Below are 27,709 nucleotides of genomic sequence, written 5' to 3'. Positions count from 1 at the left end.
TAAATTAATTTTAGTGACGCCTAATCACCCGTTGCCACTGCGTGATTCGTGAGTCGTGTCGTCTGCAACCTTTTGAAGTTTCGTTTAGGTCGTCTGCACTCTGCAGTGCTGCACTTTAATTAAAGGCCAATGCCAAGGCCAAGGGGAAACACGAATGCAGAATTGCAGATAAGATTCCGAATCAATTAAATGGTATTATCGTAACACCGAATAGACCTTATTAAGATGCAAAGGTATGGGTCAAGCCGACCCCTTTGCGTCGCGTTGCAGTGTGAAGGGGTGCCGTGAACAGAAGATTTTTTTTTGGCTCGACTCATGTGGCATAGTAATAGGCTTTACGGGTTAATCGTGCCCGAGGGAAGGAAAGGGAGGAAAGGAAAGAATGAAAAAAAGAGGGGACCAGACTTTCCTTTCCTCCCTATTCTTCCCTCGGGCACGATTAACCCGTAAAGCCTATTACTATGCCACATGAGTCGAGCCAAAAAAAAATCTTCTGTTCACGGCACCCCTTCACACTGCAACGCGACGCAAAGGGGTCGGCTTGACCCATACTTTTGCATCTTAATAAGGTCTATAGGACACGGTTGGTTTATTATTTTCTAACAATCGGGAAACGGCAAATTGTTACATGCCATTATAATATAACCATATAATATTAGGCTACTTTTGAAAGGCTTATTTCAATTGGACATTACTGATTAAATTTTGGAATGAAGATGATGTCTCTGGTCCATTTGATTGCGCCCATCTTGATGAAGCCACTTTCCTCCATGAAACCGGTCAAGGCCTCCTGGCCCTCGGGGATGTTATCCCATTCCACTGTCAATGACTTTGAATCAAATGTATTTGAATGATCAAATGGTATATAGCATATTTTGCTTTAATATATTTTATAGCAAATCTCACCTTAATGTCAACTTTGTGCCAGGGAATTGTTTTGAGGATTTTCAATTCGTGTCCTTCGACGTCGAGACTGAAGAAATCGATTTGAGTTCGCCCAACGGCCAGCAGGACCGAATAGAACGGGAAACACTGGACGGTTATCATGGCAGGATCGACGCCGGGGATTCCAGGCTTCTGCAGAGTTTTGGCCGCACCTTCAATGTGACTGTGGCCAGAATCGACACTCTTGGGCTGGAAACTCACCTGGAGGACGAATATATTACGTATAGCTTTGTATACATCAATTTAATTTGCGGATGGTATAATAACATTAAATAATACTTTGGTAGGAAACATTTCCAAACTGAGACAGATCGGTAGGGCCCACGATTTCCGGTTGCGGGACAAGAGTTTTTGAAACGTTTCCGGGTTGGCTTCGATCAAAATGCCGCTCCAGTTGAATTTGCGTTCCAGGTCGAGTGTGTTGGACAGGAACTCGCCGTCGTGAGCGCCGCAATCGGCAAAGAATCCCTCCGTCTGGTAATGTAATTATAATCGATATACAAAATGGCGTAATTATACGATGACAGCTTTAAATAATAACCTGGTTTTTCAGGAGCTTTAAAATAACGCCAGTCTGGCCAGGCGATCGATCCTTGATGTCGTCCGAGTCCAACATGAGCGGAACCTGCGAAGACGGAGGTTGGTTCAAATAATGCCGCCGAATAGTTTCAATGACGCATGGATGATCTTGCGCAACTTTGTTGGCATTTAAATAATCTTAAAATTGCAGTTATACCCCATCAGGTTCAAAGAATATACAAATAAGTATTAGAATGAAATATAACTATAGACTAAATCAAAATAGAATCACCTATTGTACATTCTTGGTTGTTGAAGATTCGAGTCCATCCATCAGCCAACTCTGTTTCCTCCATCAAATTGTAACTGCGATTACTGCTGTGATGGCCAGCTGCCCGATACTGCTGGAGGTTTCCCGATGGTCCCAATTGAGTTGCATCGATGACGACTGTGTTATTTTGACGGATCAGAAAAACGGCAATCAATAAGATCACAAATCCGGCGCAGACGACACTCAGTTGCCTATAGTGCGAGACGATGTCGTGTACCAACAGCCATAATATTAAGGAAAATTACAGGAAAAGTATGGGGGAAATATTTCCCATTTATTACACTTTGGTTGAGTACGGAAGGAGTCGGCGATTCTTCGACGGAAGCGGGGCCGCTATTGGGTGATGATGAGGGACGGTCTTGACGGACGAATAGAGAAAAGTGGCGAAGATGATGACCAAAGTGCCGAAGAAGAAAGTTGGCGTGAAAGTGTCGCCGTTGTCCAGTAGGAAATAATAGGAGAGGACGCCGGACAGGGCGATCGAATTGGCGGAGGCAAACGTTTTCAAAATGTTGTCGGCGTACTTCATCGTTCCGGCCACGATAATTCCGCCAATAGCCTTTTTTTTTAACAGTATTATTCGGTAGGTATTATTGATGAATATAAACTAATAGATAATGATTTCGACACCTGCATGGTGGCTATGAGCCACACAAAGGGAGTGTAGCCGTGAAAATAGCCTTGGCGCAGGACGACGACGCCGTCCTTGATCACGACGCCCATAAAGGCGAAGAAAACGCAAAACAAACCTATTAATAAAAATGAGAAGTCAAATTTTAAAAATTGAGAAACAGCAGCAGAACAGCAGCATGTTCTGTATTATTAATGTATAGATGTATGATTTATAGATGTTATTACTGAGCTGGAAACTTCTGATCAGCAGCAGTGGTTGCTGCCCGTTCTTGATGACCTTCTCGTTGTAGACTCCGGCGAATCCGCTGGTCATTGTGGCGCATCCGATGGCTAAAAGACCCAGCAAATAAGTCGCGTCTTCTCTTTGAGCTCGCCAACTCAAATCACCCATTTCCCCATTGAAATTAACCTGCAAAATAACACGGAGTGATATAAAAACTATGATCTTATTGTCGGCCTAATGTTTATAGATGTTATACCTGAGTCAAAATCACTCCCGACATGAGCAGCAACAGGGAAAGCCATCTCTTGATTGGCAGGACTTGATTGAGCAGAATCCTGGCGAATAAGGCCGTCGTCAATATTCTGGCCTGATAGGTTACCTGATTATAAGAGTTATATTTAACAATCTGCTATCCTAATCATATCGACTAATAAATAGAAAATCACCTGGTAGGTGGTGGCGTCGACGCACGACAGGGCGAAGACGATCAAATTGTCCTGGACGACGTAGAGGAAACTGGGCACGGCCAAAGGCAAGGCGTCTAGCGGCCGGCACAGAATCTCCTTGTACAGAAGCTTGGCCGCTTCTTTGATGGAGAATTTGGCTTCGGTGGCGACAATCAGGGCCGCAATCAGAGATATTTTAATCATTTCCATGGTGAGGACCAAGGTTGACACCAGGTACTTTTGATTAGCCACCGAAGCGTTGACCATCGATGCCCGCATGCAAAGAACGGTGGCCGTATTCTATATTTGACATATAGTATGCACAGTGCTTTTATTACATTATTATCTATATACAGTAGCTTATATTTGTAAATAATGACTTGCCTGAATAGCCAGCAACGCTAACAATCCATAACGAGTGACGGCTGATGGAGAGAAGGTCATTTTTGTTGTCAAGGATCCGCAAGGATCAGTAGCAGCCGACGGATTCCTATTATTATAAAGCTAATCACAAATTTTTAAAATATAACAATTCAAGCTAATTTTGGTGGGAATGAATATGATCCTATATAACGGCTGCTTTCTATTAGCCAGCAATTTGTATGTTGCACTATTATATAACTACTTATTTTGCACTGATGCCAAAGTTCTGTGCAGCTAATAACCAAGAGGTTTTCCAACCGACTCCGCCTCATTTCAAAGAGGACGAAGACGAACCGACAAACTAAACGGAACATTGTTCTGCGTGATATTATATTATAGACCGGGCAACAACGCCTAGTATGTATATCATCAACGGAAATAGTGGATTTACACAGGAGTGTATAACATCGACTTGCTGGATATTAAGGACTCCACTTGATTAAAATGTTTCGGGAGCGATGGAGAACATTACGGGGCAATTGTGCCTGACCAGCCGGACGTATTCCTGCGTCGAATTCTTGTAGGCCGTTTCGTTGAAACTCAATTTGTTCCAAACGTGGACGCCGACGACTTGTTTGGTGATCCAACCGGGCGCTCCGGTTTCATTGGCCGGCCTTTGGCTGAAAAACGATCGCCAATTGCTCCAGTGGATCGGAGAAAACGTCGAGGTCGGCAGGGCACCAAAGCCTCGGCAACTGACGTAATTGATGGCATTGAAATTCTCTTCTCCGCAAAAGGTTTTCATGACCCGCATTAACAAATCAGGTCCGTTGTGGCCCCAAACATCTCGTCTATTCAAAGACAAATTCGGAAAATTTTGGAATTTGAATGATCTTGTATTTTTATGCACAATTTACTTGTAGTTGGAAGTGAAGTCGTTGACGGCCAGTTGCATAATGGGATGTCCGTAGTCGGCGTGAATGACACTGTTGCCGAATTCTCTGCCCGACTCGGCGGCAGCAAAGTTGCGGTAAAAGGTGACGGGCCGGACCAGGATGACGTCCAGGTCGAAATAATATCCGCCGAACTGGTGCAGAGTCAACAAGCGCAGGCCGTCGCTCAGGTGGGCGACGTGGTAGGGCCCTGTCCGCCAGTCAGTGCAGTGGAACCATTTCTCCAGCAGAGTTCCGGCCAGATACTCGCCTAAATCGGCAACGATGAACTGGACATTTTCGTATTTTTCCCTCAACTTTTCCAGAGTTTTAACCACTTTGCTTTTATTTTGTTTCTGATGATGGCCGTTGTCCATCATGAAAAGGACGTTGACGGTCAAATTTGGATTGTGAAAGGCCAGCGACTCGACGGCGCAGGCCTGGCGGATGTTCAAACCGCCGCTGCCGGACGTTTCGATGAAAAAAGCGTTTGACCCGTCGCTCTTCAGCTCATGTAAAATATGAGGAGGCAGACACAATGGAGACGTGCAATTGGGTCGGCCGCAAATGTCGACCGCTCGATCGGTTAAAAGGCAACAGGTCCGTCGGTTAATTTTCTGATTGCTGGGCGTCGTCGCATTATATTTCGTCCTCATTTGATGATGAACGAACCTGTCAGTTAGCCAGACGGACACGACTTGTCGGTTGAAAGAAATAGTCGAATAGGCGCAGTAGGAGATGAGGAAAAAGCCAATGACCATCAGGTGGCACATTGGTCGGAACGATCGGCACCAGGAATTCAGCCAAGAAAGACTTTTCCAGAAATAGGCAACGGCCGCTTCGAAAAATGACGACATGTCCAATCAAATACTTAAATAATGCCCCACTGAAAATTATCACAAAAAGGCGCGTTTTTTGAAATTATAGAACTCTACATCAAGTGCCCAGTATTGTATAAAAGTATCGTAATAGTTCCGTTTCCACAAAGGATTTTGGGAAAAGGACGCTAAACTATAATTAAAAGAAGTTTGTACATACCGAAATAAACAAGAGAAGAAGGGAAGAAAACTGTGAACAGCATCAACTGGACTAACGGCTACTCTCACTAAAAGCTCTAGCTAAGTAAATTCAGGTCTGGTCTTACTCGAATATAGCAATGCAACACAATGGGACACGCTATAACTAGTTAACATCATATTTCATATACCCAAACATTTCAATGACTGCTGCGCAGTTCTAGAAACGCTCAAATTACACTTTGATGACAGGTGCGCGGAAGTACAATGAAATTTGAATCACGTATATGAAATCATTGATCCTTTATACGTGCCTCACAAGAACGCAAAGCGTTCAATTAAAACCGTTTTAAACACTCAAATCTGAGAGTCAGCGTGACATCCAATTCTCAATCAATAAGCACACTTCCATATAGTAGCCTATTCGGATACAAAATTAGCGCAATCGTCTATTTGAATTGTGTGACGAAAATGCGGAGAATGTCACACCTACGCAGCATCATTTTTGTAGTGTCGCTGGTCAGCACCAGTGTTATCTACGTCCTCCTTCGCCATCATCCCATCAAATTTTATCAACAGGTAAATTGCACAAATGATTTCATTTCAAACTTATTTCAAATGACATTTGGGATATCAGAACACTTTTGTTGTATGGATTAAAATGCACTTTTATTATACACTATTATACATGATTGCGTAGGATAGATTTAGGCTATATAATTTCATTCAGGGTCTCCCCCTCCCCCCTTTAATTAATTTGATGGTGGACAATCGCTCGATTGACAGTCTGTTGTGTGCTATTAACAAAACTGAACAATTAATATAAAATTCTGTGAACAGGTGAGGAAACAGGCATCGAATCAAACGGAACACATCAGGAATCAACGCCAAAAAGAAATTCATTCGAAAAGTAACAGCGCGTTGTCGGCATCAGCATCAGCAGGGCTCGATCGAAAGTTATTCGATTACATGGCGACTTATTTGCGCGGAACGCCTTATCCCGGAGTGGGCAACTACACCCGTTATTCGGTGGCCCGTTTAGGGCTGTCGAAATTGGCCGGAATGGAGCCGCTCAAGCCAGAATACGGTCCCGTGATTAATGACGTCACGTCATTCCACTATCCCATCTCCGTCCCAGCGTGTCGTCTGAATGCCAACACCGCCGCCAGCAAACCGAGTTTATTCGTGACTGTGAATTCGGCCCCGGATAATTTTGACAAACGGAAAATGATCCGGCAGACGTGGTTGAATCATTTGAAAGAAGAAAATAGGAATAAGAATGGTTCGTTCAGTCTGGTTGGCTTCGCCTTCATTCTGGGCATGACGGACAACAATGAGACGCAATCCAAAATCCAAGAGGAGAGCCAAACTCACGGGGATATCATCCAGATAGGAATGTCCGATTTTTACCGGAACTTATCCCTCAAAGTGGCCGGCCTCTTCAACTGGTTGATCAACCATTGCCCGGACATTGATTTTGTCTACAAGGTGGACGACGACGTCTACATCAACGTCCGCAATCTCGCCCAGTTCCTAGTCCAGCACCGGTCGAACAAAAGCAGCATGTTTGGTTCCTATTACGGCTACGGTAGCGACTACATTCCCAATCGAGGCAAGGAGTATAGACTTATTCATTTTGCTAATTTATGAAAAGCTGAAAGCAATCACCATTTGATTGATTTTGATAATATATACCATAGAGGGCAAGTGGAACATTACGCATCAAGAGTGGCCATGGAATCTGTACCCCCGTTACTTTAATGGACAGGCCGTTGCCATTTCGGGAAGCTCAATCCTTCCGCTGTTGGCTGCCTTTCAAACGACGCCCATGATGCCTTTCGACGACGTCTACTACATTGGCATCTGCACGGAAAGGAACGGCGTGACGTTGCAGTTTGCTTCCGCATCGACTAGGTGACGCATTCATCATCGCGCTACTAGCCTAAATAGATTTCATAGGTTCGTTTCGTCAATAGCCTACTGATTTGTCTTTGAATTATTAGCTTCTACTCGATGCCCAATTCCGACCTATCAACGCCCTGCCGTCTACGCCATTATGTCGCTTGGGTCATTACCACCAGCGACGGGATGAACAGCTCCCACGTAGCAACCGACGATTTCTACGCCAATAGGACCCAGTGTTTCGTCACCAATTCAAATGGAACCAATACAACCATCGACCACACCCATGCGCCCGTCAAATTTACCTTTGTACCTTTTTCCTACTCGTAAAACGGTTGTTGTCGCTGTTATGTTTCTAAATCAAATTAATCCAGTCTGAATTCAATCTGCCCTAGGCCTATACAGCTGCAAATAAAACGCACATATTATAGGCTACTGTTATTCCGCTATTACCAAATTATTTATTATCGGCCAGAATATTTTTTTTTCCGTTACCGCTGTCAATTGTAATTGACGAATATCTGGCTCTCTGCTACTATAGTTGAAGATAACTCTTCAGCGTTAAGTTACCGTTATCCAAATTCGGCATCACTGATCCCTGAAATCATTCATGGAAAAAATGTTGTATTTATGCCAATCACTAATTAAAATACTAAAGTAAAATTAGTCGTGAATATTGTATTTTAAAAATGATAATTCGGATATAGACGAGTAGGATCAAATATTTGTCCAAAATAATTTCATTTGTATTTTTTCGTAATTTTTTTTATTGCTTATTCATCTAGGCCTAAATTCGGTAATTAGGCCTATTTTAAAAAACAAATAATAAAATTTTTTTTAGTGACGCGTAATCCCGCGTTGCCACTGCGTGATTCGTGTCGTCTGCAACCTTTTGAATTTTCATTTAGGTCGTCTGCAGACTCTTCAGTGCTGCACTTCGTCGCTTGCAATTCTCTTCGTTTCTCTCCGTAAAATAAAAAAATTGCGTCAGACAGAAATGGACGGTCCAGATCTCGTAAAATTATTTGTCGGCATTGGGTTGAGTGAAATTAAAGCCAAAGAAACGGCGAAGAACTCAAATGTGTCAACAAATCTTAAAACTTGCATTGATGCGGTAAGTAAGGCACCTCTTTTATTACTGACTGTCATGCCGCTTATTTACTTTAGTATTCATTTATGTCAAACAAAAGTTGTGCTTTAAAACAAATTGTGTTTTTGCAGGCTTTGTCAGCAGGTGAAATCTCAAAATCTCACGGTGTGCTGTTGTACAACATTGCAACAAAAGTGAAACCACAGATCAGTGCGCAACTCCCTCTTCTCTCACGTTATGTGGTTGAAGGAAAGATTGACTCTGAGCTCAGGCTGAATGGTATGTTAAACAACCTTTGAAATATTTTTATTATCCTGAGTCTAATATTTGTTTGTGTTACTCTAGCTGCAATGGACTACCTTCTTTCTAATCCTCTGGGTGATGTTGACATCAAGGCCTTTGAAGAATCATGTGGAGTAGGAATCGTGGTGACACCTGAACAAATAGAACAGGAAGTGGAAAAGGTTATCAAGAAATATCACACTGAATTAGTGGAGAAAAGGTCTGTTTTGCCCTAGTTATAAGTTATTCATATTAAAACCATATAACCATATATTTATAATTTAAAAAATTGTTTAGGTACCGATTTAATGTTGGTCCCTTAATGAGTGAAGTTCGCAGCACCCTGAAATGGGGTGATGGTAAAGTGGTAAAATCTGAGATTGAACTTCAAGTTTTAAGTCTTTTGGGACCTAAGACTGAAGCTGATCTTGCACCACCTCCAAAAGTTGAAAAAGTAGCCAAGCCCAAAGTTGCTAAACCAGTATCAAGCAACAAAGAAAACACTGGTACAAGATATTGAAAATTGCTAGTGTCAGTTCCAAATTTAACACTTTTGGTTTTTCTCCCCATAGAACAGGATTCAGACAGTGCCTCTACAATCACTGAGCTGATGAAAAAGGTTCAGTTTCATAAGCCTGGTGAAAATTTCAAAACTGATGGCTATGTCATCCATGACAAGACTATGGATTTACTGAAACAACATTTAAAAGAAACTGGCGGCCAAGTAATTCAATAATTTTAAGCTATTTAGCAGATGTATTAAATAATATTGTTTTTGTTTCTTTGTAGGTGAGAACCAGATTCCCACCTGAACCTAACGGTATCCTCCATATTGGGCATGCCAAAGCCATCAACATCAATTTCGGTTACGCTGCTGCTAATGATGGAGTGTGCTTCCTACGTTACGATGATACCAATCCTGAAAAGGAGGAGGAGAAATTTTTCGTTGGCATTAAAGATATGGTGGAGTGGCTAGGTAATTCATTTAATTGAATTTCACATAATTAAACGTTTGATTTAACTATACTGCATCGATTAGGATACAAGCCGTACCAAATTACTCACTCGTCAGACAATTTCCATCAGCTTTACGAATGGGCCAAAGTGCTCATTAAAAAAGGACTCGCGTATGTTTGTCACCAAAAAGCTGAGGAAATGAAGGGATTCAACCCAATTCCTTCTCCTTTTAGAGATCGCCCAATTGAAGAGAGTCTTCAGTTATTTGAGGTAGAGAAATAGTTTATTGCCGATCATAAACGAAACCTTAATGATATCGATCACCTGTAGGATATGAAAAATGGCATGTTTGAGGAAGGTGCAGCTACTATGAGAATGAAATTGACTCTGGAAGAGGGTAAACTCGATCCGGTGGCATACCGAATCAAATATGTTGCCCATCACCGTACTGGAGACCAATGGTGTATCTATCCTACTTATGATTACACTCACTGCCTCTGTGATTCTATCGAAAACATAACCCACTCATTGTGCACAAAAGAATTTCAGTCGAGGTAATTTACCTAATGAAAGTAATCTTTAAAATTTTATCCTCCATCTATTTAATTTGACCGCTTTAGACGTTCTTCTTATTACTGGCTTTGTAATGCTCTGGACATTTACTGCCCAGTCCAGTGGGAGTATGGTCGCTTGAATGTGTACTACACTGTGGTATCCAAGCGAAAAATTGCGAAACTTATCACCGAGAAGATTGTTCACGGTAATACGAATTCATTGTGATTAAGGCTATTGATAAAGCGTTGTTATCTCCTTTTTGTCACGGTAGATTGGGACGATCCTCGTTTATTCACGTTGACTGCTCTCCGTCGACGTGGCTTTCCAGCGGAAGCTATCAACAATTTCTGTGCGGGAATGGGAGTGACGGGAGCTCAAATGGGAGTCGATCCCCAGAAATTGGAAGCCGTTGTGAAGGATACGCTCGATTTCACTGCTCCGCGTTCAATGGTCGTTCTAGCGCCATTGAAAGTCACCATTCTCAATTTTCCATCCGAGGGACCGACTACAATCGATGTCCCTGATTTCCCCAAGGAGGTTCAGCGTGGATCCCACTCCGTAACTCTTGATCGAGTGATTTACATCGATCGATCGGACTTTAGAGAGGTTTGATTTTTACCAACTCTATTCTTAACTCTGATTTATTTTAATTGATTTCCAAACTTTAGGTTGAAGAGAAAGGCTACCGTCGGCTTACCAAGAGCCAAGCCGTTGGTTTGCGATACGCTGGACTCGTTATTAGTTTGAAGAACGTTAAGAAAGATGCCAGTGGTCAAGTCGTTGAGCTGGAGGTTACGTGTACCACGTCTGCCACCTGCACGGAAAAACCAAAAGCCTTTATTCATTGGGTATCAAATCCAATGTTTGTCGAGGTCCGCCTCTATGAACGATTGTAAGCTTTCATATCTCATTGGCTGATAATGATTTTTCGACAGTAAAACAAATCTTAATTTAGGTTTCAGCACAGTAACCCTGAAGATATCAACGAGGTACCTGGTGGGTTTTTGTCTGACATTAACCCACATTCTTTGTCGGTAGTCGAAGCAGCCGCCGACAAATCGTTAAGTGGAGCTAAAGTTTACGACAAGTTCCAGTTTGAACGAGTAGGCTACTTCTCGGTTGATCCTGATTCAACGAAAGACAAGGTGATACATTATTTTGTTGTTTTTCAAAAATTCTGCTTACTGACTTGCTTCTGTTTCCATTCAAGATGGTCTTCAATCGAACTGTTTCGCTGAAAGAAGATGCTGGCAAAAGTTAACATTGCGTCCAATCAAGATGATGATCATGTCTGAATCAGCGGCCTTCTTGATCGATTCCTGTCATCTTCCCTGTTTTTCGTTGATATTTTAATGAGAAATACATGGGGCTTGAATAAAAAAAGAGGAGATTCCTCAATTCAAATGCACATCGTAAACATTTATCAAACTTAGTGAGTGAATAATAGAAACTAATATTGGAATAAAAAAGTACTGAAAATTGATAAGCAGCAGGTGAAAATCAGAAAATACTTGGAATATCACGCACAGCATATTACTAAGTCCGAATTTAGTAATAGTTTCTTAGATGACAAAGATGACTTCCATAATTCATATGTCATGAATCTCATGGTTACTAATTTATTGATAATTTTTTTTCCTAGTAAGTTCCTCTCAGATGGAGAAAATTTTATGTCTAGTCCTTCTATTTTTCCAGTAAGTTTAATGTGGGCCTTGTGGGGGTGGTAATTACTCAGGGACAAGGATTTGAAAACGGATATTAATATTGAAATGCTGATGACTTGTTCCGTCAAACGGTGTCACATCTAGATGTGGATTTAAAAGAGCCTTTGTTGGTATTCATATAAAATCAATAAAATGAACAACGCCATCCTCTTAAAATGGGAAATTGGCAATAGTGGGGAATACCCGGCATACAAATTTCGCGCCATTCCGCAAATCCAAACAAATTGATTTTTAAAATTTTAATGAACTTGCATTTATCAGGTAAAAAGATTCGAATTTTATATCTCCAATTTAAATAATTTCGATAAAAAGAAAACAAAAAAATAACGCTACCCGCCATTTCTTTGTTGATATTCTTCGCGTTTGGTTGTGTTGGACTCGGCAACGCTGCTATCTCCGGAAATGAGAAATCCGCCATTCTTTTATTGTCTGGTAAAAAATCAGAAGCACAGCCATAACACGAGAGACGCGAGTCGTGAGAAGTATGGTAGGAGATCTCAGTGCTCAGAAATAAATTTCACAATCTCTTTTTAATCAGGTAAGTTTTATTAATTAAAACCTATTGTTCTTTTTTTTGGTTTTCTTTTTTGTCTTAAATCTATCACAGTAACCAATATGTTAACGTCTTCAAACTTGTTTTATTGTTGATTTAAAAGGTGCTTAACGAGGCACAATCGCAATTGCAGCCCTTGAAAGTCCAATATTGCCTTTGCTGCATGCCACTTCTTTAAATATTGGTATGTAAACGTTTTCACATTTACTCAACTTGTAGGACAGTTCGAATGTTGAACTCTATTTAATATTTTCAGATATTGAAAATGGCTGCAGCTAGCATGTTGGTCAACGTGACCCATATTGACGACTCCGTTCGTGGTCGTCAAGGGCCATGTGTTTATTTCTGGGGTTCTACACATGATCGCAGTTTGTATTTGACGATGGAGCTGTATCTGGAATCCATCAGGCAACATTTAGAATCGAAAGTTCCACCTATGAATCTTAGTGACCTGGACAGTAACGAGATTTTTTGTGTACTCATCAATCACCGTTGGCATAGAGCAACAGTACCTGAATTGAAGTTAAACCGTACTGGAATGCTTGAAGTCTACTGTGTTGATTCTGGGAAAACACACACAGTTCCTCTCATCTTCCTTCGGACTCTGGACATTCCTGGATATGAAGCAGAAAACATCCGTGACTGCCCTCCTCTTGCTAGTAAATTCATACTTGCTGATGCAGTTGCTCCATTTGGCCTTGGAACTCATACCCGACAATGGAGTGATTTAGCAATGACGTTTTTAAAAATCCATGTCGAAAATGAAATCTGGAAAGCTATCCCCATGGCAATGTTTGGTGAACATCAAGGTGTAAGGTTGTTTGATTCGAACAATCAGCTTCTGGCAAGTGCCCTGGTCCAACAAGGGCTAGGCGTAGCAGCTCAATCCTACCATGAAGCTTTAGCCATGTGCGAGACAATGGAAAAGCAACCTTCATTCATGAAACCTGCATTCTACAGTTATCCAGTAATGAAATTGTTTCCTGCTGGATGCAACATTTCATCTCTAAGTGGTCCTTTACGACCTAATTTTGCCATCCCTTCTGCCCAACAAAACTTGCCAACGGTTTCTACTAGGACGTACGTGACCAACAATCTTCCTCTTAAAGAACGCTATGACGTCATTGTCACGCATATTTCAGAAGGGCCTTTTCAATTCTTCGTTCGAATGAAGAGCGAGACTAAAAATCTTCAAGAAATACGCAAGCATCTAGATTCCATGGCTCCAACTCCATTTCAAGGAACGCCTCTTGGCTCGGCGTGTATCGCGGTCTCCCCATCTGACCAACTCTTTCATCGTGGATTGATAACGGGTATGAAGGATTTTGGAACACCGTCCTGCAAATACTCCGTCTTCTTCGTCGATATCGGAACACAGATTCCTATTGATCGTGCCTTAATTTATGATATCCCAGACGAGCTCTTGGTACCGTGCCTCTGTGCATATCGCGTCTCTTTATTTGGAGTGGAGAATATTTCGAAATTGCCTGGTCTGAATCGAATTTTCGCTGCATTGGTGAACAAAGAAAGTAATCTCAAGGCCGAAGTTGAAGACGACGAAAGGCAGCAAATCAGCCTGTACATCTCTGGTCGCAGTATATGCGATATTCTTGCTGCAATTTATTCGAATCCCCAGGATAACAGTCCCATTTCAAGTGTGACGTCAACATCTACTCTCCTATTGTCAACAGTTGCTGTTCCCTTTTCTGTGATTCAGGTAAACAGTATTTTTACAATAGTAAATTAATTTATTTTAATGGTTTTGAACGATTTCAGATGCCACCTTTGAATTTGGCTGCGGAGGAGAGCGTTTTTGTTACTGACGCTGGAACGTCTGGCTATTTTTTTGGGCAGCTTGAGGAAATAAGGCTACCAAATTCAAAGACAGGATGCGGCCTTAAGGATCTCAACGATTTGGCTGATGAGCTTAAAAATGCTTATTCTACTCAAGCGAATCCTCCCCTTCTATATGCTGGTAGCGAAAGTCGATTGGGCCACCATGGAGTTGTTATTTGGGAAGAAGATGGTGTATACTATCGCGTCCGAGTAACAAAGGAAATGGGAAACGAGGCCGAAATACTATTTATCGACTTCGGAAATACCATTGTTGTACCACGCAACACAATTCTGTCACCCATAAAATCTTTGACTCGCTTCTGCCATCCGCCGTATGGAATTCATTGCAAGCTGGAAGAAGGCGTGGCTCTTCCCTCCCAGAAATGGAAGCATCTCATCGTGGATCGATGGATTAAAGTGAAGATCGGACGTTGTGTGGAAGGGATATACTCAGTCACATTCACTAGTGATCTAGGCAATGGCATCATTGCCACGAAAATTCAGAATGCTGTTTCTAGACCGAATGCCGTAGAACCTGGTAAGTTATCACATATGGTTGGCTAACAATTTACGTAATCTAATAAATTTGTCTTTTAACTAGTTAACAAACAGAAAAAACAGGCAGAATCTGCTGTTCTAGAATCGGTGGCCAAAATTCTGACTTCGATCCCAATCAGTGATGACCGCCTTATCAAGAGTAGCAACAACGGAAATTTCTCGGTAACGATCAAAAATAGTCCGTGTATTGACGAGAAAATTTCGGAAACTACTGGTGAGTCTTGAATTGCTCAGTGAAAAGTACATGTTGTGTAATGGTTTGTTTTTCTCTTCAGTTATCGAAACGGATAAGCGTTTGTCTCAACCGGCCTTTATTGAATCTGATCTTCCTCGCGACCTTCGCAAAATTGACGATGGGTCTAATCAAGACAACGTCGAGACGGAAGCTAAGGAAACGAATTTGCTGGAACCGGAAATTCTACCTCAAACAAGTGAAATGGAACCATTAAGCAAGGAACCAGAATTCAGTTCAAAGCTTATTCCTGGTCCAGTTAGTACCTGTACAACTATTCCAAAACAATCCAGTTCGGTTGACAACGAGATACCAAAAGTTTTGAATCAAGAAGAGAAACAGGAACTGACTGAAAACCTCCCAGCTGTAAAATCCGACATTGAGGCAGCAACTCAAGAACTCAAGAAAGTTAATGATGCATCAGGGCGCTTAAGGCCGTTAACATCTCACCAACAGCAGTTGAATTATCCAGAAAAAATCGATGTTCCGATAAATCAGCAAGTTGAAGTTGTTTATGTAAACGACCCGTCGAGTTTCTACCTTCAGCTGTTAGAATCTTGCACCGTCCTTGCACAATTAGGAACCAATCTCAACACAGTTTATTCCGGTAAAATTTTACACATTATTAGATGGTTATAATTATATTGTCTTCTATGATTCACAAATAATTTTGTGCTTTTTTTTTTAAACAGATGAATCCAAACCTTCAATTGTAGATCCGAAGGTCGGCTTGGCATGCGTGGTTCAATACGAAGAAGACAACGGATGGTATCGCGGACAAATTATAAAATTCTGTGATCCTCTGCGAGCCACTGTTCTTTTCGTCGATTATGGAAACACGCAACTTGCCCCTGTCGAACAAATCAAATGCATTGACGAAGAATTCATAAAGCTACCTCCACTTGCGTATCACTGCAGGCTGGATGGAGTAGACGCTTCTCGCGATTGGACAGCAGAAGAAAAGAAGAAGTTTGAAGGACGTACTATGGGAAAATTATTTTCAGCGACTTTCACTATTCGAGATTCCGAAGGCAAATATCCTGTGCGATTGGTGGAAGAAACAAAGAAAGCAAACATTGCCATTAACGAGGAATTCGGAGCGCCAAATTTCACCAACATCCCACCACCCAGTTCTGGGTATACAAGTCGCAGTGTTCCTGATAAACCAATCAGTGTCATCGTTAGTTGTTGTGTTGATCCATTTCGATTCTATCTAAGTCCTATTGACGATGCGTATCAGGTAAATTTTTGCTGCAAACAATGACCTGGCCTGTTACAAGTAAAATTTATTTTGTGCTATTGTGTTTCTGCTCGTCTTAGAACCAATTGGAGCAACTTGAAAAGTTCTATTCATCGCTTTCTCCCAATGATTTGCACGAAGATCAGCCCAGTTTAGGATTACCTTGCGTGGCTCGTTTCGCCGAAGACGGTCGTTACTATCGTTCGCAAATCCTCAGTATTGTTGATGATATTGCTGACATCCTTTTTGTTGATTATGGAAATCAACAGAAGACTCCTCTGCCTGAATTAAAACGAATAACCCCCTGCTTCATGGAATTCCCGCAAATGGTATTTTTATTCCGTTTATATTTTGAAGTAATTCTATGTAATGTATTAATTTTTTTCATAGACCTGGCAGTGTAAATTAAAAGGGGTGAAGAAGGCCAGCCCGATCTGCCCCGATTTTCAGAAACACATCGACACATGCTTTGCAACTAATGAGGAGCTTTCTGCTTTGTTTCATCCTGCAAGTCCAGGTTAGTTCTACGACTTCATTTAGTTTAATCACTAGTGAACATTCTGTAATTTAGGCGAGAACAATGGAGTCTTTGAAGTGGATTTAACTGTTCCTAAAATTGGCGATGCTTCCCAGTATTTGATCGAAAAAAATGTCGTTGAACGTGTATCGCTGGAAGCAGATGTGGAATTGGCTGCCCAGGATGTGAACTTTTCTCCACAGCAAATCATTTCTACCAATGCTATCACTTCGTGTTTCAAATCACCAGCCGAATTTTGGGTTCAATTTGATCCGAGTTCCGTGAATGATTTCATGGCACGCTTAGACAAACTGGCTCTCGATCCTCAGTTTCTCAACAAAAAAGACTTCATTCCCTCCGTTGGCAAACCTTGTTTGGCTTTCTACGAGGTCGATAACCGTTGGTACCGCGCGAAGGTTGAAGCCGTCAAAGAAGACTGTGTCACGATCTTCTATGTTGACTACGGAAACAGCTGCGACGTGAAGACCTGCGATTTGCGTGGATTACCCAAAGAATTTGCGCAACAACCGGCCCTGGCTTTTAAATGTTGCCAGGATGGCTCCGAAAATTTTTCAGAAACCGCCTCGAAGTTATTTGAAGCAATCGTCGTGGATTTGGAATGCTTTTCTGTCAAGTTCTTGAAGTTGGTCGATGGAGTTCTATGCGTGCGACTCTCTCACGGTGAAAGTGATTTTGGTGAACTCTTCAGCCTAGTTGAAACTGAACCTTTACCAGAAGAGCCAGTTAAATCTGGCGCCGTGGTTTCAGCATCTTCAGGCGCACAAGACAAAGTTTTTGTCGATGATCATGTTGCAAATCCTTCGGTCGTGGAATCCCCCAAAGTATCTATTGATCATGAAGTACCTCAAGAACTAGGTCCCGTATCGTCGGTAAATTCGGTCATGGTGGACGAATCCATTACCAATCCTGTGGAAGTTGTGATTGTCTACGCGTCATCTCCTGGCCAATTCTGGGTGCAATTGAAGAAAGACCAAGAGGAATTAATAAAATTGGAAGCCGAAATATCTGAAGATTACAGCAAGAACTCCGACTCATTAAAAATCAAAACGAAACCAACAGTCGGCAAGATTTATGGAGTTTTACATCCCCTTTATGAAAGCTGGTTCCGTGCGCAGATTAAGGAAGTTTACGATGGTGATACTGCTGATGTCTTTTTTGTGGATTATGGGGATTCTTGCAAGGCTCCGTTTGTGAATATCTGCACTTTAGTAGATCTCTTTGCTGACATCCCAGTCTTTGCAACTTGCTGCAGTTTGAACAAACCCCTAATTGACTGGTCGGAAGCTGCTGTTGACAAATTTGTCACTGATTGCACTGGAAAGGATAGTCGAGCTGTCTTTGGAGCTAAAGAAAACGGGCTTCAATTTGTTGATTCTCTTCATGTCGGAGACGATAACAAAAACATATTTGATTTGTTGGTCGGTCTCTAAATTTAATGGAGACCGTTAAAGAAGAAAAGCAATGTTATGTTCCAAAAATTGTTCTGATTAGTTTGTCGTGTTAATCGTTATCACGAGTTAACGTTTTAATGGTCCTATTGGATATCGGTAATTACCCGGAAAATGTTTTTTTTAAGTGTCGTTTTTTTAAATGTCGTTTTCAATCCTTTTAAACTCGGAATTTTTTATCAATAAAAGACATTTCAATCTAGACTCACGCCTTAATTTTTTATTAATGCATTGACCGATTGTGTTTTTATCAGTATTGGTTGCATATGATAAATTATTCCCTATAGTTGTTTGGTTTGGCATTTGAGAACTATCAGCAAGTTAGGCCTATCTTAATTTCAATAGCTTGTAGTGTAACACCTTCAATTTCAGTCTTTACAAGTGAAACACACACTATTCCTTTATTGTTAACCAGCTTTACCACTAATCAGGCGCAGTTCAGGTTACACTCCTTTTGTGAGTGGCAGATGAGGTAAAATTTTAGAAATGTAGAGATGATCCCGAACGCATGGAAACGGAAACAAAACAACCTTGTTGGAAGCAGATTGTCTTGCGTTAATTACACGCTAAAATATTTCCCAAAATCTGGAATGTGTTTCACCGTTTTGGTTTCGTTAAACTCTTTTGCAAATGGTTAGCATAACAAGGGTCCTGAATTCGTTATTTATTCTAAGTTTGTGTTCTTGTTTGTTCTGTGTGATTCCCCATAAGTAAAATAAAAGATTTCTAATTCAAAGCAAGTTGAAAATTTTTCACATCTCTTTTTTGTTTATTGTTTTTACAATTTTAGGTGACACTATGGGAAGTACAGTCCAGCAGTTAATAAACCAAACCAAAAACAGTAAATGAAATCAATTTTCTCAAATAACTAGCAATATGTTTACTGCTGTTCATATTGAACATTCCAAACATCCGATTTAGTCAATGTACTGACCTAACCATTCAAAGCCTTCTTTATAGCCATGTCGGTTCAATATGGAGCACATGTAAAGTTCAACAGGGTGTGATTTAAGCTGAGAATGAGTTGTTTTATCCTGTAAGATAAATGAAAATGAAAGGATAAATTATGTTTAATCAGATTTAAATTTCAATGGAACATACTTTGCCAGAAACTAGATGGTTAAGTCCTAAGTCATTAAGCAACTGCTGTTTACTTGCAGCCCCTGGAAGATCAACTTTATTACCCAGTATTAGCACAGGACGGTCTTTCAGCAATTCATCACTCAGAATCAAATCCAACTCCAATTTGCTTTCAGGAAGACGTTGTTTGTCACAAGCATCTATTACAAAGACAAGGGCATTCACTGCTGGATAGTAATCTCTCCAAACCCTACGGGCTATAAATATTAAATAATAGCATCTTACAATATTTTAAATTACTGTATAATGCTTTATTATGTACTAAACTACTAACCCTGTTGATGTCCACCACGATCAAATGTCATTAACTTTAACTTTCCAATTGTTATTTCTTCTACAACTATTTTGGAAATAAAATATATTAATATAGCAAAAGCGTCACAAAAAAAAGTCTAATTAAAACCAGGTTGATAAGTAGGGCTGTGCTGTCCCATTGTGCCATTCTTAAGCATACGCAATAACGTTGTTTTGCCAGCATTATCCAGTCCTAACAGCAACAATCTCACTTCTTTCTTGAATAGACCTATAAAACAGGATAAATTTTGATTGCTTCGGAAAGTTCAAATAGCGAGATCAACGTCTGATTGATTGTTTACCCATCCAACTTAGTACTGAAACAATAAAATCCCGTACAAACATGGTAATTGTAATTAGTAGTAGACACAAACTTGCAGTAAAAAAAACTATTTAGTCAACAACAACGCGCCCTAAAATAAGGTTCTGTTTTGAAAATTTAATTGAAAACCGATAACACAGGTTAACGGATTGATCTCTCTCAAATGTCAGATCTCCAATAACTAAAACTGGCCTCTAGGGGCAATCACGAAGACTGCGACGGCAAAAAAAAGTTTTGTGAATTTTGTTGATGACCTATGCTTGAGCTAAACCATTTCTTTTGATCATCAATTTCTCGCTTGACTTGTTCTTCACTTGTTGAATCACGTTTCAAAGTTGACTTCTGAGAGTAGTACGATTATCGATTATTATCTGCGGGTACTCGGATAGCCTACAAATGCCCTGCCATTGCCGTTCACTCAGTATGCAAATCGGCCCAATTCAGGCCCAGTGCGGAGTCAATGATGTACAAGCGTACTCAAGTCAGATACTACTCCAGACAAACTTCCGTTACACTTTTTCTCTCTCTTTCTTCTCATTTAACTACTCCAATGTATCGTTTTTATAAATTTCAGTAATACATTTAAGTGTGATAACGATCTTGTCATTATCTCCTCAACTGCGTCATCTAAATTTTCAAATCACACGTTTCAAAAATGTTATTTTCGTAAAATAACAATGGGGGTAACAATGAAGACCTTTCGATTTTCGAAGAATTATTAGTCTCGCGCCAGTCGCGCGTAGCATAATGTTCTTCCTATCAAGGATGGTAGTGGGGTATAAATTTAGAATCCCTAAACACTCTTTGTCGGATCTTTGATGGCTTTGACGCTTGGTGGCTAGTGAAGTGAGTGGCTAGACTGATTACCGGTTAGATAATTACCACTGCAGTTTGCGTCGTAGTCGTACCGTGTTATTGCTGTACCAATGCGAAGCCAAGCCAAGCCAAGCCAATCGTCTTAAATAGTTATTGTTCATCGTATCTTATACGTAGGTTATCTTATTAGTTATATATGTTAGGAGATTATTCGTTGTTCTAACCATATTTTCATCATTTCATTCGTTTTGCTGCAGTTGAATAGTGACAATCGAAAAAGGCGAACATGTCGCTATACATTACTCACGTCGACGATTCACCTCGACGTCGGAAAGAGCCATTCGTCTGTTTTTGGGGCGTCCCTCAAAATCGCTTTCGCATACTGATTGAATTATTCATTGAAACTATACAACATAGTTTGGAGACCAGGCCTCCACCATTATATCTAAAGGAACTAGATATCAATCAGATTTGCTGTGTGTTCATCAACAATCAGTGGCAGCGTGCAAGAATTACTCATGTGAAATTAAGTGAAAATGGAACACTAGATGTTTTCTGTATTGATACAGGAAAGCTTCATAAAATTCCTCCAAACTTTGTTCGAATTTTGAATTATCCTGGAAATGAAGAAGAGAACCTTCGAACATGGGCTCCACTTGCTAGTAAATTTCTCCTTGCTGATATCACTGCCCCACGTGAATCTTTTAGTTCAAGTCATCAGTGGAGTGAGGCTGCCATGATGTTCTTTAAGATGCATGTTGAAAAACAAATCTGGAAAGCAATATTGATTGAGAACTATAAGGAGGGTCAGAGTGTGAGACTGTTTGGTTCAAATAATCAACTTTTGGCCACCATCATGATCGAACGAAAAATGGGTGTAGCTGTACAAACTTACATAGAATATATGCAAAGTTATACTTCAGTTGTGGTTAAAACGAAGGATCCTCACCACACTCATGTAATAGCCTCACCCAATGTTAACACTACTGGAGACAATGTGAAAAAACTGACTTCCAACACCACCACTGATGACAGCTGTAATAAATTGGAGAACATCAACATAACCATCCCAACATGTGTATTTGAGGTAGTTTGGAACATTTAAAGTTTTATGTAAGTATTTGTATTAAATACATTTGTTTTATCGCGTGTTTACAGATTCCCGCTGCTAAATTGGCTAATAAGCAGCATCTCTATATTACTCATACTGAGAAACCCGGCTATTTTTTTGGTCAATTTCAGAAGATGTTTCAAGATCTTTACCAAATGACGAAGGAGCTTGATAAATTATATTCTTCAGTGCCCTATCCTCCTCTTCTTTATGCGGATGTAAAAAGCCACTTGTTGGAATATGGTGTGCTGAAATGGGATGAATTTCATGTTTATCGAGTCCGAATAACCAAGGAATTTGTTAACCATGCCGAAGTTATGTTCGTTGACTTCGGGAGTACCGTCATGATATCGCGTAGCAAAATTCTGGCCCCACTTCAAAGTTCAACTCTTTTTCGTCAACCTCCATTTGGTGTTCATTGCCAACTAGAGAACGATGTGACCATGTCCATTCCAGAATGGAGAGACCTTATCGTGGGCAAATTCTTAAAAGTAAAAGTTGGAACATGTGTGGATGGTGTCTATTCCGTCAAATTCACAAATGATCCATGCAATGACAAAATTGCAAAGATTCTTTCCCCAGCTGTTTTGTCGGAATCGAAAGATTTGAAAAGTGGTAAGTTACTACCTGATGCGTTGCTGAATAATAAAATCTAATTCATTTTTTATATTTCTTGTTATAGAACCAAAAATGGGAAAAGAATGTTACCTACAGACTTCAGTTCCTTCATCCGGTCGACTCCGGACTATTGATAGATCTATGAGAAATCAAGAAAACAGCATCTCCGTAACCGTTTTCTGGGGATCCCGCAGTGATGTCGGAAGATTAGAGGAAGTGGATCTGCCCAAGATATCCAAAACACGGACGTATTCATGCCACCCGATGAGTTATCCAGTACAACCGGTCCCACTAAACCAACCAGTTAAAGTTGTTTATGTCAACAATCAATCAAGTTTCTACGTTCTGCAATTGGAATCCTGGACCAACCTAGGAGAATTAGAAAAAAACCTAAACGAAGTATATTCCGGTAAATTTTGATGGATGAACCCACTATACAATTTCTATAGTTTGTTATCTAATAAATATTATAACCGTTAACTGATTTTTTGCTAACAGATGAATCCAAACCTTCAATTGAAGAACCGAAACCTGGCTCTGCATGCGTGGTTCAATATGAAGAAGATAACGGATGGTATCGCGGACAAATTGTGAAATACTGTGCTCATCAAGGAGCCACTGTTCTTTTCGTCGACTGTGGAAACACGCAACTTGCTCCTGTCGAGAAAATCAAAAGCATCGACGAGGAACTCGTAAAACTACCTCCACTTGCGTATCACTGCAAGCTGGATGAAGAAGACGCGTCTCGCGATTGGACAGTGGAGGAGAAAGACAAATTTCAAAGTCGCACCATGGGAAAAATATTCTCAGCGACTTTCACTATTCTGGATTCAGAAGGAAAATATCTTGTGCGATTGGTGGAAGAAACGAAGAAAGAAAAAATTGTGGTTAAAGATAACTTGGGAGCACCAAGTTTTCCGAACATCCTACCACCCAGTGCTGGGTATTCCAGTAGAAGCGTTTCTGATAAACCGATCAGCGTCGTCGTCAGTTATTTTGTTCATCCATTCCGATTCTTTCTTTCAAGTCCAGTTATCTGCGCATATCAGGTATTTTTTTTTTTATTTTCCAAATTTATTTCACAATGAGGACGAGCTAAATTTATTGTACATTTTTTCTTTATTTTAATTTTAGAACGAACTGGAGGAACTTGAAAAGTTCTATTCATCGCTTTCTCCTAATGATTTGCACGAGGATCAGCCCAGTTTAGGATTACCTTGCGTTGCTCGTTTCGCCGAAGACGGTCGTTACTATCGTTCGCAAATCCTCAGTATTGTTGATGATAATGCTGACATTCTTTTTGTTGATTATGGAAATCAACAGAAGACTCCTCTGTCTGAATTAAAACGAATAACCCCATGCTTCATGGAATTTCCGCAAATGGTATTTTTATTCCGTTTATATTTTGAAGTAATTATATCTAATGTATTAATTTTTCATAGACCTGGCAGTGTAAATTAAAAGGGGTGAAGAAGGCCAGCCCGATCTGCCCCGATTTTCAGAAACACATCGACACATGCTTTGCAACTAATGAGGAGCTTTCTGCTTTGTTTCATCCTTCAAGTCCAGGTTAGTTCTACGACTTCATTTAGTTTAATCACTAGTGAACATTCTGTAATTTAGGCGAGAACAATGGAGTCTTTGAAGTGGATTTAACTGTTCCTAAAATTGGCGATGCTTCCCAGTATTTGATCGAAAAAAATGTCGTTGAACGTGTATCGCTGGAAGCAGATGTGGAATTGGCTGCCCAAGATGTGAACTTTTCTCCACAGCAAATCATTTCTACCAATGCTATCACTTTGTGTTTCAAATCACCAGCCGAATTTTGGGTTCAATTTGATCCGAGTTCCGTGAATGATTTCATGGCACGCTTAGACAAACTGGCTCTCGATCCTCAGTTTCTCAACAAAAAGGACTTCATTCCCTCCGTTGGCAAACCTTGTTTGGCTTTCTACGAGGTCGATAACCGTTGGTACCGCGCGAAGGTCGAAGCCGTCAACGAAGACTGTGTCACGATCTTCTATGTTGACTACGGAAACAGTTGCGACGTGAAGACCTGCGATTTGCGTGGATTACCCAAGGAATTTGCGCAACAACCGGCCCTGGCTTTTAAATGTTGCCAGGATGGCTCCGAAAATTTTTCAGAAACCGCCTCGAAGTTATTTGAAGAAATCGTCATGGATTTGGAAAGCTTTTCTGTCAAGTTCTTGAAGTTGGTCGATGGAGTTCTATGCGTTCGACTCTCTCATGGTGAAAGTGATCTTTGTGAACTCTGCAGCCCATTTGAAACTGAACCTTTACCCGAAGAGCCAATTATATCTGGCGCCGTGGTTCAAGCTGAATCGTTAGTTCAAGATGTTGCTGTCACAAACAACCTAGCCGTCAATGATGTTTTTGGAACTCTTCTACTGTTTTCTGAATTTACCAGTCTTCCTGTTTCGGAAACACCGATGGAAGTCTGTGTCTCTTGGTTTTATAATCCTGGCCAATTTTTCTTAAGCCCCGTAAACCTCTCGAAATATCAGGTAAAAATTCCATTTCTAGTACTTTTGATTTTTGTAGTTCTTCATTGTATTTTAATTATTAATTTATTTCTTTAAATAGAACTGCTTGGAGGAGCTTGAAAAATTCTATTCGTCACTTTCTCCCGAAGAGTTTATGGAGGAGCAACCCAGTCTAGGGTTACCTTGCGTTGCCCGCTTTACAGAAGATGATCGCTTCTATCGTTCTGAAATTCTGACGATTCGTGGCGAAATCGCTGAGCTTCTTTTTGTGGATTTCGGTAATAAACAAACCACTCCTCTGTCGCAGGTGAAGCGCATGGTCCCACGCTTCTTGGGGTTTCCCAAATTGGTAAGAAGGAATGTTATTCATGTTTTCATGCTGTTTTTAATAATACGTTATTTTTTCCAGGCATGGAACTGCAAACTAGAAGGAGTAAAAAAGATGACTATTTTCTCCATCAATCCCGAAGCAAAAAAATATCTTGCCGCTTGCTTTTTAACCGGGGAAACAGTTACTGCTACATTTCACTCTACAGGTTCAGGTTTGTTGTTTCATTATTAAGACTTCATACAATTATTCCGTTATTGAAATATTTTGCATCATTCAGATGGAAACAAAGGGTTTTTTGAAGTGGATTTGGCTGTTCCCGAGATAGGCGATGTCTCCCAATATTTAATTCGAAACAATATCCTAGAACGTATTTCACATCCGAAATTGCCTGCCCAGAATCTAGAATTCGTTTCGAATCAAATAATTTCTACCCATGCTGTCGCCTCTTACATCAAATCTCCCACTGAATTTTGGGTTCAGTTAGATCCAGTATCATTGGAACTCATCGCGGATCTTATTGATAAATTGGTCCTTGATCCCGCCTTCACCAACGAAAATAATTTCACCGTCTTCAAAGGCAAACCTTGTTTGGCATTCTTCCCTGATGACCAACGCTGGTACCGCGCTACAGTTGAGGCTGTAAACGGAGACACTGCCCAAGTCTTCTATTTCGATTATGGCAACAATTGCGCCGTGAAAATGTCCGATTTGCGTCAATTACCTATTGAATTGAGCAAACAGGCAGCTCTGGCTTTTAAGTGTTCCTTGGATGGAAGTAAAGGTTTTTCTAAGGATGCCATCACCGCTTTTGAGACTCTCATGTTTGGACTTCCTGCGTTTATCATTGAGTGCTTGCATGTCATCGACGGAGTCCTTCGCGTTCGTCTCTACTCTTCTAGTGGGATAAACCTTATCAAGCAACTCAGCAGCGGAAAATTGTCTCTGCCACCAATACCGGAAGAAGAATCAGTTGAATCGATCCCAGAAGTTGTATTCACTGAATTGGAAGGAAAAATAAGCTACTATTCTTCCAACATTTTCTGGTTCCATCTTGAAAGGAATAAAGTTGAAATGAAGGAAATGGAGGACCAACTAAATCAACTGTGCAAAAGAGACGCCAATTTCTTTTCCGACAAACATAAGCCAAAGAATAACCTGATCTACGGAATCAAACACCCCAAATTTGCCGCCTGGCGCCGTGGACTGCTTTACAAAATTTTTACGAATACTGCCTCTGTTTATTTTTTGGATTACGGTGATAGCCAAGTTGTCTCTTTTGCTGAAATCTTCGCATTACCTGATGAGTTTCAATGCATTCCTCCATTTGCGATCCGGTGTCGCGTTAAGACTAGTTGGAAGCCAGTAGAATTAACACCAGTTGTCTTAGAGAAACTGAATGGAGTGTGTTTCTATCCTCGAACTCCGTGTAAGTTGGTGTGTGGGAGATGTGAAAATGATAAAGTATCGTTCATCGAATCTTTTTTTCTCGGTGAACATGAGATTCTTGAGTTGCTTTGCACTGGTCTCACGAAGAAAGAATGTGGACAATCTGTTACATTGGTCCAATGCATCAATTTAATGGGTGAGAAGGGCTGGAAGGGAGGTGATTGGTGTTCAGGACTGAGGAGCTCGTCAGTCATACAGTTTGTGGATTTGTTGGGACGTTAATAATTCGTACCATTTCATTAAGAAGTTATTCTCTTATTATTTCATTTTTATCAAGTTTAATTAAGAAATATCTTGTGTGTATTCCATTTTTATGTCACATGACAAATTGCTATTATGGTAATGTCATTCCATTTTTATGCCACATGACTCATTGCTATTATGGTAATGTCATTCCATTTTTATGCCACATGACTCATTGCTATTATGGTAACGTCCTTTCTTTTCGTTCAAAGGAAAAAATTCAAAACTGTATTGTGTTTTGTGATTAAAATAAAATAAGAAACGTGTTAAATTTCGACCCTTTGCACACCAAATTGCCAAATACTGCTTCTACACGTTTTACATTTTAAATTACCCATAGCTGTAAAACTTGTTCTATAATCAATGTTGTATATAGTTAAACTAATCACTTTGAAGTATCATTTATTTACAGAGATTGAAGTCGTTTTGAATCTTTCGACGTGCCCTGCGAATATTTTTGTGTAGGTAATTTCATTTCTAGATTTAAAGACACCAGTATAACCATATTTTTTAAAATGCAGGATCGCAGGTATCCGGATTGTTAGCTGACAGTTTCTTGGA

At 40.5% G+C, this 27,709-nt stretch overlaps 4 protein-coding genes and 1 pseudogene across 9 annotated transcripts; 2 read left to right on the top strand and 3 right to left on the bottom strand.

The window, feature by feature from the left end:
• Positions 1-1,494: 1,494 nt before the first annotated feature.
• LOC124337716 lies at positions 1,495-3,541 on the bottom strand (annotated as a pseudogene).
• A 312-nt stretch (positions 3,542-3,853) lies between these two features.
• LOC124337087 (lactosylceramide 4-alpha-galactosyltransferase-like) lies at positions 3,854-5,073 on the bottom strand. Its single transcript, XM_046791130.1, has 2 exons — positions 4,378-5,073; positions 3,854-4,311 (listed from the first exon to the last, which is right to left on the bottom strand). The coding sequence occupies exons 1-2, from the start codon at positions 5,046-5,048 to the stop codon at positions 3,960-3,962; spliced, it is 1,023 nt and encodes a 340-aa protein (XP_046647086.1). The 5' UTR covers positions 5,049-5,073; the 3' UTR covers positions 3,854-3,959.
• A 3,129-nt stretch (positions 5,074-8,202) lies between these two features.
• Positions 8,203-11,602, top strand: LOC124336918 (probable glutamine--tRNA ligase). The gene is made up of 13 exons (XM_046790847.1): positions 8,203-8,424; positions 8,532-8,679; positions 8,746-8,902; positions 8,980-9,188; positions 9,255-9,406; positions 9,472-9,658; positions 9,722-9,909; positions 9,970-10,193; positions 10,260-10,399; positions 10,466-10,800; positions 10,863-11,086; positions 11,150-11,339; positions 11,405-11,602. Exons 1-13 carry the CDS (start codon positions 8,308-8,310, stop codon positions 11,453-11,455), a joined length of 2,322 nt encoding a protein of 773 aa, XP_046646803.1. The 5' UTR covers positions 8,203-8,307; the 3' UTR covers positions 11,456-11,602.
• A 737-nt stretch (positions 11,603-12,339) lies between these two features.
• On the top strand, positions 12,340-27,409 carry LOC124336854 (tudor domain-containing protein 1-like). Of its 5 annotated transcripts, none has more exons than XM_046790692.1 (13): positions 12,340-12,456; positions 12,575-12,655; positions 12,728-14,188; positions 14,248-14,845; positions 14,909-15,079; positions 15,141-15,704; positions 15,790-16,337; positions 23,759-24,007; positions 24,067-24,193; positions 24,248-25,149; positions 25,229-25,477; positions 25,538-25,664; positions 25,737-27,409. In XM_046790692.1, exons 3-13 carry the CDS (start codon positions 12,737-12,739, stop codon positions 27,125-27,127), a joined length of 6,378 nt encoding a protein of 2,125 aa, XP_046646648.1. In that variant the 5' UTR covers positions 12,340-12,456; positions 12,575-12,655; positions 12,728-12,736; the 3' UTR covers positions 27,128-27,409. The 5 variants fall into 5 exon arrangements, with proteins under 5 accessions (XP_046646648.1, XP_046646647.1, XP_046646651.1 ...); XM_046790691.1 differs by having other exon boundaries at positions 12,341-12,456; positions 25,538-25,670; XM_046790694.1 differs by lacking the exons at positions 12,340-12,456; positions 12,575-12,655; positions 12,728-14,188; ... (2 more) ...; positions 15,141-15,704; positions 15,790-16,337 and adding exons at positions 20,969-21,068; positions 21,161-21,982; positions 22,054-22,621; positions 22,689-23,033; positions 23,123-23,673 and having other exon boundaries at positions 25,538-25,670.
• On the bottom strand, positions 19,084-20,277 carry LOC124337175 (GTP-binding protein SAR1B-like). Of its 2 annotated transcripts, none has more exons than XM_046791265.1 (5): positions 20,060-20,277; positions 19,867-19,986; positions 19,738-19,803; positions 19,425-19,660; positions 19,084-19,357 (listed from the first exon to the last, which is right to left on the bottom strand). In XM_046791265.1, the coding sequence occupies exons 1-5, from the start codon at positions 20,100-20,102 to the stop codon at positions 19,241-19,243; spliced, it is 582 nt and encodes a 193-aa protein (XP_046647221.1). In that variant the 5' UTR covers positions 20,103-20,277; the 3' UTR covers positions 19,084-19,240. The 2 variants fall into 2 exon arrangements, with proteins under 2 accessions (XP_046647221.1, XP_046647222.1); XM_046791266.1 differs by having other exon boundaries at positions 20,097-20,276.
• Positions 27,410-27,709: the final 300 nt, after the last annotated feature.

The sequence above is a fragment of the Daphnia pulicaria genome, chromosome 4, assembly GCF_021234035.1.
Source record: "Daphnia pulicaria isolate SC F1-1A chromosome 4, SC_F0-13Bv2, whole genome shotgun sequence".
Classification (NCBI taxonomy): domain Eukaryota; kingdom Metazoa; phylum Arthropoda; class Branchiopoda; order Diplostraca; family Daphniidae; genus Daphnia; species Daphnia pulicaria.
Note: the sequence above shows the minus strand (reverse complement) of the source record. Positions and strands in the feature narration are given on the sequence as shown.